General features: G+C 42.0%; 1 protein-coding gene across 2 annotated transcripts in view; it reads right to left on the reverse strand.

Annotated features, from left to right (window-relative positions):
* The window catches only part of EIPR1 (EARP complex and GARP complex interacting protein 1), a 1,964,495-nt gene that overhangs the window by 63,313 nt on the left and 1,877,151 nt on the right, over positions 1-24,031 (reverse strand). For both annotated transcript variants that reach the window (XM_044070391.1, XM_044070382.1), the window contains one exon: positions 16,297-16,464. In XM_044070391.1, coding sequence (XP_043926326.1) covers positions 16,297-16,464 — 168 coding nt within the window. The remainder of the gene's footprint in view (positions 1-16,296; positions 16,465-24,031) is intronic.

A 24,031-nucleotide genomic window follows, 5' to 3' on the forward strand; every position in this document is an offset into this window, starting at 1 on the left:
TCAGATTATATACTTTTTTATTATTTTTTGACTTGGGATGAGTTTAAGTTTGCTACTTCTACTACAATTATCTGATCTGACTAATATACAGTGATTAACTAGATATACATGGCTTGAAAATCTTCCACTCAGACAAGTTTCTTACACTGTTTTGTTTTTGGACCCACTATACTTGTTTAGTGGGTTGTTTGAGACTTCGGGGATAACACAGAGATTACTTGTTCTCTGAAAATAATCCAAACCTGGTCTTATAAATGACAATGAGCTTTACTGTCAGCATGGAGGCTTCTCCTTCAGGTTGCTGGTAGCCCTAAGTGCCTACAGTTGTGGAATAACTTAGGTTAGAGGTGACACAAGCGTATTCTGACTGGTGTCACTAGAAAGCATTCACTTGAGAAAGGAATGCTAAATCACGTTACTGTTGCAAGACTATGGCCACCATGGCCAACAAAAGGACAGTACTTTATAATAAAATGCAACACACCTAATGCAAAGTACATAAATCTCCATTGAGGTTCTCAAACACTGACATACACCAATGTGCCAAAAGGTATCCTCCATGTCTGCTGACACCATCCAAATGTTCTACAAGACAGCAGGATCAAGGCTGAATGATGGGAATGTGAAAGTTCGCATAACAGATATAAACATTTAAGTCACACAGATCGAGTACAGGGGTAAAGCTTCACTACTACAGGAGATGACAACAAAATCTGTTTCCTCCAGGATGGCTCCTAAGGCATCCATATCTAGTAAATGCAAACTGGAAAATGAGCCATCACAATTACCTAAGCTTTTATGATATCTACTACAGTATCTAATCAAAAGAGACTGCCTACATTCAGAAATCTAACTGACCATGGAAGTGTTTTGAGTAGGCAGTTCTCTCAAAGTAAAAATCACATGTAACATGTTGTTTGATCATTAAGATGGCACAAAGATAAGCCAAGAATGATTTTAAACTCAACAGACTTCTAGATAAATACTGACTCTAGCTGCTTAAGTACATAGGTCGAGAACTACATGCCTTTCAGTATGGGGTCCAAAATTCCCCGAGATTATTGTGCAAGTTCCCATCTACTATGCTGATACTTTAAAAAAATAGTAACAAGTAATATACATATCTTCCATGGATACAGCAAGATAAGCAGATATTTTTGTTATCAAATTTGTTCACCTCTGAATGAACCCTCCTGGTTGGTCTAGGATTTACAGTTCCTTACCTCCTCTGTGTTTGGCTCTTCTTCTCTAAAGCACTCCTTCTCAGGGGGTGTGCATGTCCTCCAATGGCACATGCCATGATGTCATGTGTCACACTATGACAACATGCTTAGCTCATGCACCTGCCACTTCAACCACTTAAGCAAATAAGTATTACAAATCAAGATAACAATGAAGGCATACAAGCATATGCAAGTGCATTCTTGACACAACTAAAGGGAACTCTGACAGCAGGTGGTGGGACTTTCAAAACACACAGAGACTGTGACAGAGTAACAAGCAGCCACTGAGAAGACTCATTTCACAGATCAATGGATAGGGAAACAACATAACTGTTACATTTGATATCAGGGAACATCAACTGTAGATCTGCAACTGGGAAGAATGCCAAGAAGTAGAACCCCCTCAGGATGCAGATGCCAAAGATGGAGAAAAACACAAAGGCTTGAAAGGCCAAGTCTTGAAGCACTGAAGTAGCAAATGATGCCCAAATCCAGGAGCCATGGTCTAAGCAACAGTGCTTGGTAAAGGCGTCAACTGATGAACAAGCAGCCACAGTACAAATGAAGGAATGGGGCAAGCTTCATCTCTTGTGGAGTACCTTTTGAAAGCAGCAATTTCTAATGGATGGTTCACCATCTGATGACAAAAAAAGTGGAGTTAGCACTCCACTAGCAAACTGTCTGTTCAATAAATGTCAGACCCTCCCTTACTGTAGAAAAGTAGATAAAGACTATCTAGCAGTAGTAATAAAGCAACTTCTATAATCTACATTTCAGAATTGATAAACCTACACGCTCAAAAGGTAGTTTGTAAAATCTACCAACCATGAAATTCATGCCCCAAGAAGGTGAATGATTCTTCAAGAGAGAAATGAAAGGTAAAACCCTTTTAAGAGATTGCCTAACCCAGTTTATGATGTCTTCCCCTGCAAAAGGTTGTGACAGGTAGAAATACCTGACGCATGTATCTTGACCTTGGACTAACTGAACCTATATCATACAGGTGACAGAAAGCATCATCAAAATGAGAGCGGAAAAGTAATGGTTTATTTCAACCATATGGAGAACCTCTTCACTCAGCATGAATGTTAATACCAAAGATTAAAAAAATTCTTCAAATGCTACTCAAACTTTTCAGTGCAGACTGTATCCCATTTACCTCACAAAATACAATGCAGCCAGACAGCCATCAAATGCTTCTTAATTACAAAGCACTTTTTTTCCTACAAACTAAATACTTCCCTTTAAATAACAAACTAGTTAAATCAATCTTAATTCCATAAATTACTTGAGTTTTCAAAACAGAAAGGATAACTGCATACATTTCCTTACCATAAAAGTAAATAAGAAGTTATGTACTCACCATAACGTTCCATCTGAGTAGGTAGCTTCATTTGTCTGCAACCTGTGGGTCTTGGATCCGATATCGGATCCGAGCCGGCAACTTGTTTCAAGCGAATGGATCTGAGCTCCTAGCTCCTCCCCTCATCCATAATCCCCTGCCAACCCTCCATGACCTCAGATCGAGTTTGCCCCTCAATATGTACCCAAAAAGGGTATCTAACTAACATAGATCCAAAGAAGGCCAGGGGGAAGGAGAGGGGATGGTTGCAGACAAATGAAGCTACCTACTCAGATGGAACGTTATGGTGAGTACATAACTTCTTAATCTGAAGTAGGGACTTCATTTGTCAGCAACCTGTGGGACAGAGTCCCCAGCTACCTGAACCTTGGGTGGCCATCATGGAAGGATATTGCGAAGCACCGCAGAGCCAAAGGATGCTCTCCCTCTAGAAATCACGTCCAGTTTGTAGTGGTTAATAAAGGTATGAGATGAGGCCCATGTGGCTGCCGAACAAATATCATCCAATCGAACTCTAGACTTGAAGGCCGCAGAAGTAGAGATGGAATGAGTGGAATGTGCGCGAACTCCTTCAGGTGCGGGTCTCCCAGAGGCTTGGTACGCTAATAGGATACATTGTGAAATCCAGCGTGATAGAGATACTTTTGATATTGCTTTCCCCAAATTAAATTTGGCAAAGGAAATGAACAGCTGGTTGGATTGTCTATGACCAGCCGTTCTATGAGTATAAAAACGTAGCTGCCTATGAACATCTAATGAGCGCAGCTTGTACTCTCCTTTATTCTGATATTTAGGAAAGAAAACCGGTATATTTATGGATTGATTTATATTGGTTTCTGATGCGATTTTGGGAAGGAAAGAGGGATTGATCCTGAGGTACACTCTGTCCAGGTGAAAGATCAAATAAGGAGGCTTCACAGAAAGAGCTTGAAGCTCCAAAACTCTTTTCGCAGAAGTAATGGCTACAAGGAATGCTGTTTTCCAGGACAAGAATTTGAGATCTACTGAAGCAGCAGGTTCAAAAGTGGAGCAGTCAAGGCTTGAAGAACTAGTGAAAGATCCCACTGTGGTACAGCTTCTTTTATAGGGGGTCTAAGCAAAAAGGTGCCCTTGAGAAAGGTTTTACACAACTTGGCCGACATTAAAGGCCCTGTATCATGTCCCACATGGTAATGTGAGATGGCAGCCAATTGCACTTTGACAGTTGAGCAACTAGCGCCTTCCTGAAAAAGTTCGGTTAGGAAGTCTAATATGGATGGAAGAGGAGCTGTAAAGGGATCTAGATTATGATGCTCTACCCAGATGGAGAAACGTTTCCATTTACTGCGGTACACTTTCCTGGTGGAGGGCTTATGCGCTGCCACAAGGATGGCTTTGACTGGTGAAGAGATACCTAACTAGGAGTGGAACTGGAGCAACCAAGCTGTCAGCTTCAGGTTGTCCAGATTTGAGGTCGGTAAGTCCGACGGATGGGAGATTAAATCCGGACTGGGATCCAGAATCCAAGGAGGATTCACTAGGTGAGACCACAGGTAAGGGAACCAAATTTGCCGAGGCCAGAATGGGTCAATGAGGATCATCCTGCTCCCCAACCGCGAGGCTTTCTGTAAGAGTTGCAGCATCAGGGGTAGAGGAGGATAGGCATTAAGTAGACCGGGTGGCCAAGCATGCACCAGAGCGTCTCTTGGAGTTTCCCCTGGAGGGGGAATCAGAGCGAAGAAATTGCTGCATTTGGTGTTTGAGGGAGAGGCAAAAAGATTGCAGCAGGGTTGCCCCCATATTGCGAATATCTGCTTCGCTACTAGTGGGTTGAGAGACCACTCGTACGGAGTAAGAAGGGTGCGACTGAGTTTGTCCGCTAGGATGTTGGTCCGCCCCGGAATGTACGTTGCAATCAGAAAGCGGTTGGTGGAGATCGCCCATTCCCACACTCTCATGGCTTCGCAGCATAGAGGGTAAGATCTGGTTCCCCCCTGTTTGTTGATGTACCAGACAAACGACATGTTGTCCGACTGAATTGCAATCGTTCCTACGGGGAGGAGATTCTGAAGTGCTTGCAACGAGTACAGCACCGCTCTCATCTCCAGAACGTTGATATGCAGGGAGGTCTCTGTATCGTTCCACGTGCCTTGGACCGTCCTGCCTGAATAATGCCCCCCCACCCAAGGCGGGAGGCGTCCGTGGTCACCGTGGCGAGAGGGGGAGAGGTGCAGAAGGGTCGGCCCGTATGGAGGTCCGAAGCATGGAGCCACCATAATAGAGCCCTCCTGCAAGCCTTGCTGATAGCAATGGGGTGATGAAGAGGAAAAGACAGAAAGGACCACTGTACTAGAAGGGTCCATTGCAGTACCCGCATGTTCAAACGGGCGCATGGAAGGAGCGTTATCGCTGCCACCATGGAGCCCAGTGCCCTCAGGACCAATTCCGCTGGTGGGGTCTCTGATTGGAGGATAGCCCACACATGGAGTTGCAAATTCCGAAGTCTTTCGGACGTTAGAAAGGCTCGTAGCTCTCTGGTGTCTATTCTGGCTCCTATGAATTCTATGGCTTGTGTCGGGGCCAGAAGGGATTTGTCAGCATTAATGGTGATGCCTAACTGTGGGGCTAGGCAGAAAAAGAAATCGCTGGCTGAGCAAAGTAGATGCCTTGTTGGGGCGGTCAGGAGCCAGTCGTCCAGGTACGGAAAGACCTGTATTCCCTGGAGTCTCAGGTGGGCCGCAATCACTGCTAATACCTTGGTGAACACCCTGGGGGCTGTGGTGAGGCCAAAGGGAAGGACCCTGAACTGGTAGTGACTGGCTCCCAGCCGGAAGCAGAGGAACCTCCTGGATCGTCTGTCCATTAGAATGTGGTAGTACGCATCCTTGAGGTCTATAGAGCACATCCAATTGCCCTCCCTTAGAAGGGGGAGAATAGACTGAAGAGTGACCATTCAGAATTTTTCCTTGGTTACAGACAGGTTCAAGCAGGAAAGGTCTAAAATCGGTCTCAAGTCCCCAGTCTTTTTTGGCACCAAAAAGAACCTGGAGTAGAACCCTAATCCGAGCTGGTCTTGGGGGACGGGCTGGATGGCTCTTTTTCTTAGCAGCTGCTGAATTTCTATCCCTCCAGCATGTCCTGTTTATTGTGGTGAGAAGGTTTAGGTCCCTAGAGCGTGTAGCTCGGAGGGATTGGGATTTCTTTAGGTGTAGCATGTCCAACAGCTCTGAGTTTGACATAGCTTTATATGTTAGGCAGAAAACACCTCGGAGTAGGTGATATGCTACAGAGTAAAGCTGGAGTTTTTTGAGGCGGTCAGTGTAGGGCATTTGTTTGAGGCCAGTAATCCTCTTTGTGAGGTATTTCTGTGGCCTTTCCAGCTGCTGCAGATGTACCTAGCCTGAACTTGTGATGTACATTCCAAAAGGGGCATTGTACTCTTTAATGGGTCTGAGTGTCTAATAGAGGGGAACAATGACCTCTTTTTTCCTGGATGAGAACCCTTTTATGATGAGGTGTGCCATGTAGAAGGACTTCCTGACTACTGTGGCGATGTGACTATCAAAGGAGAAACTACTGTCCACCTGGGTCCCAAGGTCTCTTATCATGCATTCGGTGTTAAGTAGATTGCTGCCTATGTGGTAGTTCATGGGTACAGAGTTTTTACCAAAAGGGATGACACTGCACTTTTTGGCATTGAGCTTGAGGTCATGGCTCTGACACCAGGCATCTGTCTCAGCGAAGCCCTTCTGTAGGATGTGCACATCATTTGGGGACTTGACTATGGCTCCTGGTTTGCAGTCATCTGCGAACTTCATTAGCCAGAGGCCTTCTGTTTTAGCCTGTACTTCAGAGAAGTAGATACCAAACAGGAGAGGTCCCAGGACGGAACCCTGTGGTACTCCACTTGTCACTGCTTTGAGGTCAGATTTGCATTGTTTTGAGGTCAGATTTGGAGTCTGCAACTTTTACAGTGTGGGTTCTGTTAGTGAGCCAGTTGGCTATCCATCTTGTGACGTAGGGATGTATACCTAGTTTAGTGATTTTAACTATAATTCCAGAATGGGGGATGGTGTCGAAAGCATTGGCGAGATCAAGATAGGCTGTGTGAACCACCTTACCCTCATCTACGGCTTTGGTGATTGCCTCAAAGAAGTTGATCAGGTTCAGGAGGCATGATCTGCCTTTCACAAACCCGAACTGGGTGGGATCCAGAGTTTGGAGGTTACCAATGTCTTTGTTTATGAGTTCCATGATGATACGTTCCATGGCCTTGCAGACCAGGCTCATCAGGCTAATAGGTCGATAGTTCCCGGGATCAGTGGTGGCTCCCCCTTTGTGGAGTGGGATAACTGTTGCTGTGTGCCATTCAGTGGGCAAAAAGCCTGATGCGAGGCTATTATTGAACATGGTGCTTAAGTGGGGAGCCAGTTCGTTTTGAAGTTCGTGTAAAACGCAGTCTGGGATGTTGTCCGGTCCCATGGATGCTGTGTTTTTGGCTTTAGAGAGTACAGCTTTTACCTGCTTAGTTGTGATTACAGGGACTCTGCATTCTTCTTGTATAGATATGGACCCTTTAGTGGGTGTGGGGGGTAAAGTTAGCACTGAACCTATCTGCCAGGATGTTGGCAATATCAGTTAGTTCTGTAATTTTCTTGCCGTTGTGCTGTAACTCAGAGCAGATTTGGGTGTTACCATAGAGATTCTTGACATAGCTATAGACTGCTTTGTGGTTGTCCTTGGAATTAGTGGCGATTTTGTTTTCATAGCTAGCTTTGGAGGATCTTATAAGGGATCTCAGTTTCTTACTGAGGCTGACCAGGGAGTTCCTCCACTCATGGGATTTTACTCTCTTTTGCAATAGTTTCTTCCTTCTGTTGTACAGTTTATGGCAGGGGACCACCAGATTGGCTTCTTTTTTTTGGAGGATAGCGTCTTGGTTCTGTTTGAGATAGCACGATCCATGCACTCGTGTAAGTGCTTATAGAGTGCATTTGTGTAGAATTCAGCAGTTCTAACTATATTGTCCATCTGCATGGGTGTCATGAAGTTCACCACTTCTGTCTTAAGAAGCATGAAGTTGGCTTCGGAGAAATATTTTACTGTGGTTTCTTTAATGGGGGGTGGGGGCGGGATGTGGATATCAAGGGTGATTATCTTATGGTCGGATCGGACCAACGAGGAGTTGACTCCAGGTGTAGTCACTCATGTTGGTAATGACTAGGTCCAGGATATTGTTGCCCCTGGTGGGGGTGTGGATATCCAAGGGAAAAAGGATGTACATTTTTAAAATTATATTTATTCCCAGAAGTTACCTATGAGATATATTTCCTGCCAGAGTAGAATTAAGTGTTACAAAGCACTACTGATATTCAGCCCTTCTTTCTTTATTAAACATATTAATTCAGTTCTCTCATCCTTCCATATCCTTTGCACCTTCTTTATTAAACAATGCTCCTTTATATTTTCTTTTATCCACCAATAACTGGGATTTTACAACAACCCAGAGTGGATACACTGAATTTAAACTTCCGCCTATTATATCAATAATTTAAATATAACATGTTAGCTGATGCTGCACTAATCATCCTGCAATTTCTATCTTTAGCGTGAGTCATCACTGGAAGTATAATCCATATCCCCAGTGTGTAAAATTCCCCTTTTTAAAGCCTTAGTTTTAAAATCCTAATCATAGATCTCCACTAATCCCTTGTTAGCTTCTTCCCACATACTTTACCTTCCTGTTAAGTCAATTAAGGCTCTAGGATAGTGTCTACAGTCCTTACTAGTTGTCTTCCTGTTACACTCAAAGCATCAGCTGTCTAAATTGATAGCCAAATACCTCCAGCAACAAAAGTGTAACCACCTCATATCCCAGGCTGAGATCTATCGTAGCTTAAAAAAAACTATGCCCATGATGACCCGTAGTATAGAAACCTGGCTGACAAACAATCTCCAGCCAGAAGTATCCTAGGTCCTTGACTTCTGCTGTCAAATGCTTGAGGTCCCCTACTACGGGGGGGGGGGGGGGTGCTTTTTTTTCCCATAACCTGGTTATTCCTTTTTTTTTTTAACCAATATCAGAAGTTGCAGTAAACTATAATCTGTCTTGGGCAATTCCACAAGACCCCCACACTCCAATAAAAAATAGGGAGGGTGCCAATGTAATTGTGTTTGGCCATAACTTATAAATGATTCTTTTTTAACTCTAGCTTCAAGGCAAGGAGTTCTGTACAAGTCCATAAAATATGTCTCAAAATGCCCTTTTGGTCATGTGAACAGCTCCAACAGATGTTTGGCACAGTATGGAAAAATGGGATAACATATTTGGAGCATAAAAATATTTAAATAGCCATTGCTACCCCAAAAAAGGTGTATTTGTAGCATAGTGCGGTATCTGTACAAGCCTACCCCTTTCTTCTGCTAAAATATTAATTCATAGGTCCTTTTCCCAAATTCATATGTACCTAGCCTGAACTTGTGTTTTACTTTTTAGTATGATTTTATAAATTTGCTACACTGCCTCCCTTAGGCATGTTCTGACCTAAACTATAGTCTACCTACCAGGTCATCCACTGGGACCAGTCAGGTCTAGGTACAAAGCAGATCTTAGATTGAGATCTTGTACTTAACAGTTAGGTTATCCAAGTGCAACCTTTATTTCTTAACTTGTATTCCTTCCTAATTGTACCTCTCACCACTCTGTTTTCAGGATACAAGTGTATCAATGTTGTTGAAATTTAGAGCCATTTTTTTACATTCAGAAAGTTATTTTCCTTTGAACTGAGAAATGTGTTAGACCTCTGGCTACACTGTACCTGTTACAAGAATCAAGTAACTAAACCCAAGAACTCCCCAAACTAAATACAAATGCATGTGTCTGCTGCAGCAGACTTTATGTGTGGATGCTGTTAAACTGTTCCCAATAACCCACTACATATCCAAGGAACAAATCAAAAACAGTATACAAGCCTCAACAGCTCAAGCGACTACATGCTGTATCTGACAGAAGCATCCTTGCCTGCTTCTTAAGTTAGTACTTTGGCCCTGCCCCACGTAAGGGACAACAGGCTTTGGTTGGTTGCTTGGGTTTTAATTTTCCCACCCAAATGACCATAACCATCTGTTAAATTTTCTACTCATGTCTTTAATGTTATTCTGAAAGCTACCATTATTACAAATGTCCAGATTGTCTAACTTCTTGACTGCCCATACCATATGCTGACTTCAGGTGCAACCTCTTTGGCATTGTCATCGGCATCCAATTGGTCCAAAAACACCATAATTTGCCTACTAATGACTGAGTTGCTTTCTTGGTTGCTTCTGTTGTAGCCTTCCTTTGATCAACCAACCAAACTTCTTTTAAAAACCGGGAATGGCTCAGTAAACATTGAGGGATCCAAGTGATTCTTTGATAATGCAGAATCCTCCCTTAGATGACTAGTGACCATATCATTCTGGGGCTCAAGTACTCCCTATGATTGGTTGGGGCATTTTAAGCCTGGCTGCCTGCAGTAGGAAAACTCTGTGTTTGCTCTCCAGTACAACTCTATCTCTGGGTACACTCATCCACTTAACCAGTCTATACAGCATATATGAGGCACAGTCCTTCCCTTCCAGGGTTTCAGTCTGATTATGCCAAAAGCTTTTCCTCTACCTTGCCTAGCCTACGTTGAGTTGTATGCATTGGGCTAGCAGGGTATTGACTTTTGTGCAGTTCAGTCATACCTTGCTCTAACTTATCCTCAGGTACATTCCCATTAACATTTCCCATTAACTCCTACCATCTCTGGCAACTTCCTTCCCACTTCCTAGTCGGTAATTCAGCAGGTGATGATCCTTTACATTTATTATTACTCTTCTTGAAGGTCACATGCACTACTTATCTTCCCTATAAAACATGGCACATCTGATGAGCACCTAGTTTCTCACTGTATGCTGGGCACCCAGAGTGAGACAGGAACAAGGGGAAAGCATATGATCAGTCCTCCATCTTAAGCGTAAATCTGCTTCTGTATGAATTTCAAATGACAAGAGTAGGACCTATGATAACAGCTAGGTATCTTTGTTTGGTTACCTGTGGAATTATATTGTTTAAAAAGTTATTGATGAGCAGTTGAGTTCTTTCATAAAATTTCTGTGGGGGTAGCAAGTAGCATCACAGCAATCTTTTCAGAGGTTATGGCTGGCTTGCTTTTTGGTAGTCCAATGAAATAATTAAGTGAAATCTGCTTCCAGTTTTTCTTGTAGTTTGCTGTATAACTTATTTGAATGCACTAAAAAGATGTCATCAATGTGTACTGCAATATTCAGAAACTGAAGTCTTTCTTAAACATCGAATAAAACATTAGTCCCACAACAGAGTATTCCAGAATCAGAAAAATAAAAGTCGACGTATGCCTAGGTTCTATCTGTTATTTACCCACAAAAGTTCCACTAAGTGAAACTTTAGTTTTTTCCAGTTTAGTAAAAGTAGTGATTGGTTAACAACATCCTTATATACATGGTCTTTACCATGGCCACAAAAATATCCATCCATTGAAGAGGACATCATGTAATAAAATATTAGGTTGTGATTGTATTAAGCACACATGAAAGTCATGCTACGTATTTGAAGAAGACCACAGATGTTCACATGTTCAAACATCTGGTTGTAGACTACTTTTTCAAATATATTACTGACCAACAAAACTTTGCTATGGTCCTAAAATCATGCGGGGACGAAGTTGAGGAGACTTTTTGGGTGGTGGAAGGATAGTTACATCCTTAGGAGTAGTGGGAAAATGATACAGGGGAGATAAAGCTGGAGCAAATATACTAAGGGACTGAATAATAATAGGGCTGCCTTCATCCTATTGGAGTATGTTTCTATATATGGTGCCATTTTGACCTACTTTTTATGAATTACAGCAGTTTGTTCTTGTGCTACAGCATCTGTGTTAGCCTGATAAGAAAGTGATGCATTAAGGACAACAATGGAACCAAAGAAAACAGCCTGTGGTATGAGAGAACAAGCTGAGCATTATCAGCTGAAGGAAAAGAGGATGTACTTAGAACAAAAGTTGTGGTCAAAAATGTCTCCCTCTTTGATTTACTTGATGTTTGCTCCATTACCTTCAATTTGGTTTAATTCTACAAACAGAAGACTCATTGAATTCCTTTTAACAAATGTATTCTTCTTTAAATGTTTCAATTCTAAAGTGACTTTCTGACTAGCAGAAGGACAGAAAATACATACTAAAGAAGAAGCAGGAATTAAAACAATTAACTTTTTTATGTTCTAAAACATTTTTAAATCCCTTGCTCTCTTAGCTGAAGTATTTTATTTCATTTTTTTCTTGCAAGCATTGGTGGTGTACAGGGATAAATCCCGAATTAAGCCCAGGTAGTCCAAGCTTGATCAGTGGCTTGGGCACTTGATGGAGCTGGCAGGGGAGAACAGACATGTCCATCCTGGTTGGGGAGGGGCGGCTGGATGCAGCAGTTCACATGCAGCCATAATCCCTTGGAAGAAGGGTGGTGACACAAATGTGTGTCTAGGAAAAGGCTTTGGCTCACTAAAAAAACACCTGGTCACAGCCCTCATGACAACTGTATAGAAGCATGTATTTGCAAAGGGAAGGCAATGTAAATCAAAGTGGTGATGTGGGTATCATGTCCCCATGGCAAGACATGGGGTTAGGGTAATTACAAATGTCCTTTTAGCCAAAATGCCAGTGAGGACACAAAACACCCTCACAACTGCCTGTATAATGCCCTTCTCCTCACAGATCACCTGCTGTCACACATCTGGTGGGCAAGTACAGCAGTATGAGGGAACAAATGGGATCATGTCCAGTAGTTTGTTGGTCCACAGACATGGGGGAAAAATTACACCCCCCCAAAAATGGCATTTACTTAATTCTGAATGATCAAGCAGAGAAACACACGTGCAGTCCCAACACAGGAAGAGGCAGAAGCAGTTATAAAATCCAACGCATTTATTGTATATAAAAACAGAGATGAGCGCTTTCGCGTATCACTACGCTTCTTCAGATCACAAAATAAAATAAATCAACCTTATTTAAATGTAACCAATTTGTCCAATTAATTCAAATCCTCCAATGAGCGCTTTACATTAGATTAACCCCTTATTAGACAAACATTAGTGACATTACTCGCTTCAAGCAACAAAAATTTATACATATAATTTAAAATAAACATATAAAACACTGATGGTGGTATAATAATAAAAACTCCTCTCTAAGACATTGTATATATATATATATATATATATATATATATATATATATATATATATATAAATAAATATAGATAACAGCTATGAATGCAAATATAATATAGTTAGGATACAAACCTATATATAAAACTTAATTTCATGTATATTAATAGAGTGAGATACAATAACATATATTAAACATGAATTCTTCAGATAAATATGAAGGTAAATATGAATATAAATATAAAATTCATATGCCAATAACGGTAGGTATGGCACTAATAACTGTGGAGTTGTAACTTCATCTACGGGACTTCAGCACTGAACGTAATGAAACATATGTATTAAGACCTGGTGGGTAATGGGCTCTTAATTTGAAAACCCACTCTAATTCTTTTTGCTCCAAATAACTCATGTAGTCTCCCCTTCTCTGTCTCTGAGGTATTATTTGGAGTACTCTAAACTCAAAGCCATGGTCATTATGGATGGAGACATGCTTGGCTAAAGCGTTTAATGGATTATTATTCCTAATGTCGTAAATATGGTTATAGATTCTATGTTTGAATCTCCTTTTAGTCATGCCTACATAAAATGCAGGACATGTGTGGCACTTTGCTAGATATATAAGTCCTGATGTATTACAGTTTGCATAGAATCTAGGACTAAAAGAGAAATCTAACTCTGGATGTATAAAATCTTGTTCTTTCGATATGTATCCACAATAATTACAGTTCTTATAAGGATAAGTCCCTCTTTCTTCTGATGTTTCAATACCTAGTGAACTAGTATCACCATAACCAGTAACATGGTCTGTACATAATATTCTTTTCAAGTTTTTATTGTTCCTGTAGATGAATCCAGGAGTAGAGCCTTCTATGTCTACTGTCTTTCCATCTAAAGTTAGAACACCCCAATGTTTAGCTATGATTTTCTTAATTGCTAAGCTATCATTCGTATATGTGGTAACAAACATAACCCTATTGGAAAACGTTTTGATATTATTATGGCCTAGTTTCCTAGAAACTCGAGTACTAGGATTTGTATCATCCATATCTGATTCTCCTCCTAGTGCCTCAAGTTTAACATGTTTGATTAACTTAATATCATAACCCCTCTGGATGAAAATCACCTCTAACCTTTCTAATTCCATAGCCAAATCTACAGGATCTTTACAAAGCCTCAAGAGCCTCTGAAATTGACACTTCACTATCCCTCTAAATATATGGCGGGGATGCATGCTATCATATCTTAGTATAGCATTCTTCCAACAGGCCTTTCTATGGAGGGAAGATGACAACCTGCCATCTCGAATATTTAGATTCACGTCAAGAAAACTCACAGTGTCATAAGAAGTTTCAACAGTGAATCTTAGAAAATTTGTAGTGGTTTCTAAATATTCCACAAACAAAAGAAAATCCTGTGGACTACCATCCCAAACGATAAGGATATCATCCACAAAACGCTTATATATCAAGCATTTCTTAAAGGAATCATGGCTAAATAAAAACTCCCTCTCCCACTGGTGAACTACTAGGTTTGCATATGTGTTCGCACAGGGGGTGCACATGGCAACCCCTGCTAACTGTAAAAACATATGCTTTTTGAAACAGAAGACATTATTATTTAAAACTAGCTCTAATAGTTGACAAACCAGTATCTCTGTATTACGATCTATGGAGGGCAAGACCTGGAACAGTTCTCTGATGGATTCAATACCCTTATCGTTCGGGATAGAAGTCACACATCTGGTGGGCAAGTACAGCAGTATGAGGGAACAAATGGGATCATGTCCAGTAGTTTGTTGGTCCACAGACATGGGGGAAAAAATTACACCCCCTAAAAATGGCATTTACTTAACTCTGAATGATGTTGACAATTATCAAAATTACAATTCATTCGCAAACAGAAAAAAACCACTGCAAATGACACTTCTTAGGTGAGTTTGAGAAGTGAACACAGGGACCAAGGGCCATCACAACTCCAAGAGCTAATACATCTATAAATGTCATTCTACTGCTCTTAACCCTGCTAAGCAACTGATGAAATTAACAAACTTTATATATAATGCTGATTGTGGGCGGCCACGGTGGTGCAGTGGTTAGCACTGCTGCCTCACAGCAAGAGGTTCTCCGGTTCGATCCTCGGCTGGGGTGCCTTCTGTGCGGAGTCTGCATGTCCTCCCTGTGGTCGCGTGGGTTTCCTCCGGGTGCTCCGGTTTCCTCCCACATCCCAAAGACATGCTGCAGGTGGATTGGACACTCTAAATTGGCCCTAGGTGTGCGTGTGAGTGTGCCTTCTGTGGAAGGTTGGGCGCCGGGCTGGCAACTCGACACCGTAAAACTCCACTGCCATTCAATGTGCGGACAAGGTGATCCGCTGTGGCGACCCCTAACCGGGAAAAAGCCGAAAGAAGAAGAAGAAGAAGAAGAAGATATATAATGCTGATTGTCTAAAGATTTCTTTGTGTTTGCATTTGACATTTACCTGTACTGTTGTACTTTCTATTGTTATAACTTGCTTCTTTTAAGTAATTCGTATTTTTTTCTGGAGCTTTTCTCCCCAGGACTCCATTGAAAACAGGCTCCTCGTGGCCCAATGGACCATCCTGGCAAATACATAAATAGATAAAATCATCCTGCAAGTAGAATTTATCTTCTCCTACTAAGCTCTCCCCTGATGGTTGCAATGCCTTCTGCTTTTAGCTCCTGTGAATGTGCAATGGCTTCACACACCCTCAGTAGTAGTCAACAATGCTCCTTTTTACAGGATCTCACCCCCACAACCTGGCTTCTCATAAGGAGAATATGAATGCAGCCCATCCCACGTGAGTTGTTCCTGAAGTAGGGCAAACACCAAACTCACACCCCTGAGATGAGTGAGATGATGTTTGCTCTTCACCCTTGCTCTTCCTCAGCCATCTCCTCTAGTACCCAATTTGCTAACTGACCATTGGCTTCTAGGCCACAGTTATTCACAAATGCCACAGAGCTGACTCCCACAAGAATACGTGCTGCTAACTTTCTCTTGGGGCATCTTTACTAAAAGCACTAATAACTATGATAATAAAAACATTTAGCACTGACAAGATTAAGGACTAGCAGCAAGAGATGAACCACATAAACATGACAGATGAACTGTTTATTTCAGTTGGCAAAAAAGAAATAAATGAGAGAGCACAGTGCAAGTTCTTTAACATTCAGGCTCCTTCTAATAGCTGTGGGTAAGGACTGCAAATTGTGTACTCCTAGGGACAGTCTACTGATGAAAATATGCATCACTACCGTCCACCTTGAGCTAAGCAGTATACATTTTGTAATTCCAGCAGCAATAATCCTTATGAAACAGATGTTACATATGTAAGTAAATGTTACTAGGAGAAAAACTTATCAAGTAGTTCATGGAATTATTTGGCAAAGTATTTCCTTTGTGTTAAGAGTACTGCTTAAGTACTATATACCATTTTAAGGGTCTCAATACCAGTACAATAAAACCTTGCGCAACAAGCTACATACTTCTCTTCCCTGTGGTTGTCCTCTGGGTCACTCAGCTCATCTTCATCCACAAGGTGGCCAAAAGGTTCAGAGGAGATAGATACCATGTTTGAGAGAATAACTCTGCTATCACTGCTGCCAGTTAGTACTAGCTGATCGTGGGAATGGTTATACCTCACACTCCAGACCCTGAAAGATACAAAATAAAAACAAAAATGACATCAGTTAAAAAATAAAAATAAAAAAATAAGGCTGTTAGACAATGGCACATGAATGCACACCACCATATCACATGTGACACATCTGTGTAAAAATATTTACTAAGGCTGAGTCACTGCAAAGTGTGTTCTGATGTGACTCAATACAGTTTGGCTGTCTAGACAGATCAACAACCAACGACATACTGAAACAATGAAAATGCTCTTTACCGATGCTACTGACTTAAAATGTTCTGGTAAAATGCTGTCTCAATAATCTGTATTAATTTTTAGTATTTGTGTTTCAAACATTGGCCAGAATTTAGAATAGTTTATAGTGAGGTGTACGAAAGGTGTACACCTCCATGTAATGTTTTTGTATTCACGGACAGCTAGCATGGTGCTGCAACATGAAGTTATGCAGCAATGCAGTGGGCTGTACCCTTAGTCATGAGAGATGCTAATGTGACATTTCAGGAGAGAGGCTTATGCTAATTACACATGTGTTGCCCAGAACTACATTGTGGCAGCTGAGAGATTCAGATAATCACTCGGGTACATAAGATATCATGGTTGCTCCAGATCACTCATGGCAACGAACACAGCCCAAAGGCCATGTTCAACCATCATGATAGAGGCAAGTGCTGGGAAGTTTAGTGATCAGGTAGAGTTTTAAGTGTGAGAGATGCATGTGTGAGTGTGTGACTGCCTGGGTAGTTGCAGTAGGGGATTAGTGATGGGGTAGGTTAGGTAAGTATATATGTGTGTGTGTGTGTGTGTGTGTGTGTGTGTGTGTGTGTGTGTGTGTGTGTGTGTGTGTGTGTTTGTGTGCATGCATGATATACATGTGGGAGTGTGTGTGTGTGTGTGCGTGCGTGCGCATGCATGAAATACGTGTGTGAGTGTGTGTGTGTGTGTGTGTGTGTGTGTGTGTGTGTGTGTGTGTGTGTGTGTGTGCATGCATGATATACGTGTGGGAGTGTGTACGTGTGTGCACATGCACACCACACTTTCACACATCCCTAGACAAATGAGCAAAGGCTGTAACATCAGGTCGAGGGGGGGGGTCCTCTAACCAACAGCGAATAACCCTGAATGTGGGATGGGAGGAGCACTAAAGGCAAACATGAGAATCCAGGGAGAATGCTGTACTACTTCTTAAGGGCACCTACTAATGATGTGGGACAGGGAGAACACTGACCAACAGAAACTACATTTTCATCTCAAGCCATAAATAAAAGTTATGTATTTTCCATAATGACAGATCCAGGTTGCCTTTTTCCTTCTGTCACCCAATGTTGAAAGTCAGATGTCAGAACAGGTTAATGTGCACGCAGTTATTTGTTTTCCATTTACTCTTCTAATTTCAATCATTTAAAAGTATTCTCTGACGACATTTTGCTCTGATCCAATGTCCAATTTAAATTTTATATTCTGTCCATTAAATCTCAGTATCTCTTGCTGGCAATCTGACTGAGGTAGAATTCACTAGACAATGCTTTCTCTTATATCTCTTACCGCACTAAATGAAAACTTTTAAAATGATGAAAGACTATTATCCATCTTGGATCATCTTTAGCTTCATTTAGCTTTATCTGCCAAAGTCCTTAGTTTATCTCTACTACAGAAAACATCTGGTATTCAGATTCTTTTTCATATTCATATGATACACAGCTTTCTTTTTCATATTCAGTATAGGTACAATGCATCTTGATTATCCCTCATTTTTGTTTCTGACTCTTATTTTATGTACAGTATTTTTCTCAAATAATGCTTTCAACTGTGCACTAGAAATTTTCATTTCCTCTGCACTCAACAGATATATTTGTCATCATGTTATGTCTGTCTGAATACAACTAGTCAAGTTTTACTGAAATGTTTTTTACAGCTAGTTTACCTGCAGTGTTTCAATGACAATTTTGACTGTATTACTTTTTAATACACGGAGTTGTGCTTCTTATGAAAGTGAGATCAGACAGTTTGCTCTAAATGTATATGGCTATATGTTTCTTATATGGGGGGGTTTCTACATCTACAGTGGTTTTAATTAATAAAACTGAGATCAGACCACTTTTATGCTACCAGTGGGATTGTTGTTTGTGTAACCTGAACCTGATATGGCCAAAATGTAGCTATTAAGATGACTGACTTTGCAGAATTTAGCTTTCTGTGTGAACTTCATAATCAGGGGAAATGAGTAGAGAAGACTGGGAGGGAATAGGTCGAGAACAAAATCCCTGTATATCTGTCTTTGTTGAGGGATTTGGTGTTTGAAGACAATACAGAGAGATCACAACACAGCTTTCCTCATTGATGGAAAAGCTCTTTGCCATAGACAAGTTTAACCACTCAAGAGGCATCAGAAGATATGTGTTTAACCTGTCTGGTAGAGAGTTGGCTTGCCCAAGATGTGTGCTGCAGTCAGAAAGCATGAAGAATTGACAGCTCATTCTCATATCCACACTGCTCCCAACAGATGTGGCTGGGTCTGCCCCTCCTTAATTGCTGATGTACCACACCACAACCATGTTGTTAGAATGTATGGCAACTGCACCATGGAAAAGGAGCTCCTGAAAGGTCAACAACGCTAGAACAGCATCCACATTTCCAAGATATTCATGTGTAGACTGGCCTCTTGCTGTGTCCATGTTCCTTGGACTATCTATCCCAGACAATGCACCCCCACCCCCAAGGCAGACACATCCTTGGTCGTATTGACTGATGAGAAATTCATCACGTTGTGAAGATGGAGATATCATTGCAGATGGCTGTGGCAAGCATTTCAAATGTGTACTGGCTGACACATGGAGTCATGTAACTGTGACCACTGCACCCTCAGCATCCACTTTAAGGCTCGCATGTGGTATTTGGCAAAGGGTAGCATGAACAGCGTTTTTCCACAAGGCCTAAGGTTTGTAAAGTAAGAGCTGCAAATGATGTGTTTGTGTAATAAAAGTGGGACTGTTGCTTGGAATGGAGGAATTCTGTCTGGAGGAAGGCAGGTCACCCTTTATCCTGTGTTCAGGTGGCAGCCGATTAAAATTAGAGTCTGAGATGGCTCCAGCAGTGACTTTTTGCTGTTTCCTGTGATTTGTAATGACAAGCATAACTTGAGTACATACTGGCAGCTATGAGCCAGTCATCCAAATACAGGAAGACTTTTATCCCCCTCTGTCTTAGGTGAGCTGCCCCTAATGATATGCATTTGGTGAACACTTTGGGGCTGTGGTTAGACCAAATAGCAGGGTTCTGAACTGGTAATTAATGATTCTCACTCAAAAGTGAAGAGACTCCTGGATGCCTTTGCTATCTTTATGTTTAGATAGGTATCTTGGAGGCCCAAACAGTCTATCCAGGCTCCTTCCTATAATCATGGAAGGACTGACTACATCATGAACATCTGAAATGTTTTTTTGTATGTACAGATTTAGGTGACTGAGATACAGTATTCAACTAAGGTTCTGTGACTTCTTCACTATCAAGAAGAATCTGCAGCAAAGCCAGATCCTATGTAGTCTGGTGGGACCTAATAGATGGTTCTATTTTGTAAGACGTTTGCAAACTCTTGTACTGCTTTCCCCATCTGTCAGGTAGGGAAGTCTGGAAATGGATGATCTCCCTGGTCCATTTGTCATGCATAATGGCCAGCTACACATTTGGATGTAGGGAGAGTCAACCCCAAACTGTATCAATAGGCAAGACATAGGGGTTCTGCTGATTATTCCCAGAGAAAAGACTGCGGAAAGTACAGTTGTGTACACTTACCATAAATGTAGATGTCCGAGTGTATTCACTGTTGCAGTCATTACATTTGGGTTATCCTGCTGGCAGGTTGCCCTCAGTCGGCCTGAATTCCAAAGTCTTGGATTCTGCGTCTGTTGCTGTCGAGTCTTCCCTGACATCAGGTCGTCAGGGATATAAAAGATGCAGCCGATGCCATTTTATTTAGTTTTTCTTGCCCCAGATGTCAGGTGTCCCCAAAAAGGTAGGCTAAAATTATGTAAATAAAACATACATGCACCAAAATAAGCTTTACCTTCATCTATAAGCAAATACACCACCTAGGTTGTATAGATTAGAGAAGTAAAGATAAGTTCCAGTAAAAATAAGGGGGATGGCGGGTGAGTAACCTGGACTGCAACAGTGAATACACTCGAACATCTACATTTATGGTAAGTGTACACAACTGTACTATGTTCTTCGTGTTTCACTGTTGCAGTCATTACATTTGGGTTGAGTCCCAAAGCTATGGTTGGGGGGCTGGAGCTAAACATCATTAGGAGCGGTTATGAGGCCCTGCAGAACTGCAGTGGCAAAGCCTGCCCTGGATTTAGAGTAATGAGGCAGATTGTAATGTTTTGTAAAGGTATGCACTGAACTCCAAGTAGCAGCTTCCAAAATGTCCTTGGTTGGTACTCCCCTGAGAAAGGCTGCAGAAGTGGCTGCAGCTCTGGATGAATGTGGCCTAATGCCCTTAGGCACTGGTTTGCCATGCTGTGAGTTGCAGAAACGAATGCAGTGACCTATCCACTTTGAAATAGTCTGCTTGGAGATAGCCTTTCCTTGTGATGCTGTGGCATATGCCACTAGTAATTGCTCTGTCTTTCTGAAAATTTTAGTTTTGTCCAAATAGAACCTAAGTTGTCTGTGTACGTCCAAAGAATGCAGAATTTTCTCCCCCTTGTTCTGTGGATTTGGATAAAAGGTTGGCAAATTAATTGTTTGGTTAAGGGCTACACTGGATACTACCTTAGGCATATATGTAGGATTTGTTCTCAGAGAGACCCTGCCTGGATAGAAAATGATAAAGGGTTCCACAGCCATGAGAGCCTGTAGCTCTGAAACTTGCCTTGCAGAAGTTATTGCTAGGAGCAAAGCTGTTTTCCAAGATAAGAACTTTATGTCCGCAGTAGCAGCTGTCTCAAAAGGTGGTAAGGTGAGTTTTTCCAAGACATAATTGAGGTCCCATGCAGGTATTGGCGTTCTCCTTGGAGGCCTTAAGTTTTTGGCTCCTCTGAGGTACTGCCTTAATAAAGGATGCGAAAAGAGTGGTGGCTCTGTATTGTAATGAGCCGAAATGGCAGAGGCATGGATTTTAATTGATGAAAAAGATGGGCCTTTGTCCAGCATCTCAGTTAAATATTGCAAAATCTGGGGAATATTTGGGACAGCTGTATCAGTTCCTTGAGCATGGTTCCAAGCACAAAATCTCTTCCATTTCCCAGTATAGGATTTTCTAGTACTAGGCCTTCTGGCTTCTAAAATGACATCCATCACAGCTTTATGGAGAGGTGTGGTTTGTATGGCTACATTATCCGCCATGCTGCCAGGTTTAGGGTCCTGAGTTGGCTGTGCAGAATCTGATTGTTTTGCTGGGACAGTAGATGAGGTATTTGAGGTAAGGTCCAGGCTGGGCATTGAGACAAGTTCCTTAAGATCGGATACCAGTACTGGCGTGGCCAGTCTGGGGCAATCAGAATCATTTTTGGTTTCTCCTGCCTGACCTTTAGGAGTACCTTGGGGAGGAGAGGAAGTGGAGGAAAGGCATATACTGATAGGTTTGTCCAGTTGAAAGATAAGGTGTCCACTTTCCAAACTGGTCTGTGATAAGTCCTTGTGCAGAATCTTTTTAGTTGATTGTTTTGAGGAGAGGCAAATAGATCTATGTTCAGGTGTCCCCATTTCATTGTTATCATGCTGAAGACTTGTGGATCCAGGTGCCACTTGTGGGGATCCATGACGTTTCTGCTTAGTTCGTCTGCCAGTGTATTTTCCTTTCCTGGCAGGAATTGTGCCTGCAGATGAACTTGGTAAGTCAATGCTGTGTCCCATAAAGCCATGGCTAGTCTGCATAGGGGGTAAGAATGAGTGCCCCCTTGCTTGTTTATGTACCAAATGACTGTGGTGTTGTCTGACTTTATCAGTAGTTGCCCCGGATGAAGTAGGTCCTTGAAGGCTGTCAGGGCATTTTGAACAGCTAGCATCTCTTTTTGATTGATATGTAGATGCTTTTGGTTTGTGGACCAGGTGCCCTGAATGCCTCTTCCTGCCATGTGTGCCCCCCCAGGCATAATCTGATGCATCTGTCATTAGGCTCTGCCTGGCTGGGGGTAGTGAGAATGGCCGTCCCTTGTTTTGGTGACAAGCCTTTGCTCACCATCGAAATTCCTGTTGCAGGCAGGGAATTATAGGTTCATAGGTTCATAGGTTAGTACTAGGCTAACTACCCTTGTGAGCCATTTTAAGCCTAGCCAATTATCCCTTGTGAGACAGACTCCACCCTTGTGTGTTGTGTTTGTAAACACCACACCTTAACCCATAGGCCACCTAATCATTGTTTCCAGGCTGTGGCAATGTTGTGTCCAGACACTTTTTAGGTACCACTGAATTTTCCTCATATGCAGTCTTGCATACGGAATTAGTAAGATGCAGGATGCCATGAAGCCCAAAGCGTGCAGAATTTTTCTTGCAGATAACTGGGCCTTTGTTGCCATTGTCTTGAAACAGGTAGTCAGTTGTTTGTCTAGAGTGAGATAACACATCTGGGCAGTTGTATTTAAGCTTGCAACCAGGAATATTATCTCTTGAGAGGGTACTAGTTTTGATTTCTTTTTGTTGACTGTGTACCCTAGGCATGTTAAAAGCCTTATCACAAAAGTCAGATGCTGTAGTAGAATGTCCTTGTTCTCTGCTTGTATGAGGCAGTCATCCAAGTAAGGACATATTTGTATTCCTCTTTGTCTGCAGTAAGCAATTACTGGTGCCAGGCACTTTGTGAAGACCCTGGGTGCAGTAGATAAGCCAAAAGGCAGTGCAGAGAATTGGTAATGTTTTGAGCCAGCCTTGAATCTGAGGTATCTTCTGCATGATTGTCTGATTGGGACATGCAGGTATGCCTCTTTTAGGTCTAAAGTCACGAGCCAAGCCTTGCTGCCCAGCATGGGCAGAAGCTGCTGTAAGGTCAACATCTTGAATTTTGGTATATTCAGAAAAGTGTTTAGAACAGATAGGTCCAGTATTGGTCTCCATACTTAGTCGTTTCTGGGTACCAAGAACAGTCTTGAGTAAAATCTTTGTCCCTGCTCTTGTTGTGGTACTTGTTGAATAGCCCTCATGTCCATGAGAGCTTCGACTTGTTTTTGAGCCTCTGCCCATTGATTTTTTGGCAGGTCTGGCCAACCGTTTGCCCTTGGCAGGGTATGGAAATGAAACTTGTAGCCTTGTGACACTATGTCTAGAACCCATTTGTCCTGGGTTATAATGTGCCAATTTTGACAAAAAAGTGCTAGTTTTCCCCCTAAGGATGCTGCCAGAAGATAAGTGCTTGGTGCAGGCAGGGGGAAGTCATTGGGACTGTTTCCTGTATGATTGTGATTTGTCCTCTCCACCTTTGGAGGTAGAAGCACTCCACTGCTTAGAGCTGTAGGATCCTTGCGGCTGTGATCTGCCTCTAGGGCATCTGGATCTGCCCCTTTGAGGTCTGTCTGAGACTGGAAAGGACCAATTCTTTGTAGGCCAGTGTCTGCTAAATCTAGGTGGCTGTACCTGTAAGAAATCCT

The sequence above is a fragment of the Protopterus annectens genome, chromosome 1.part0, assembly GCF_019279795.1.
Source record: "Protopterus annectens isolate FY-2018-M chromosome 1.part0, PAN1.0, whole genome shotgun sequence".
In the NCBI taxonomy this organism is placed as follows: Eukaryota; Metazoa; Chordata; order Ceratodontiformes; family Protopteridae; genus Protopterus; species Protopterus annectens.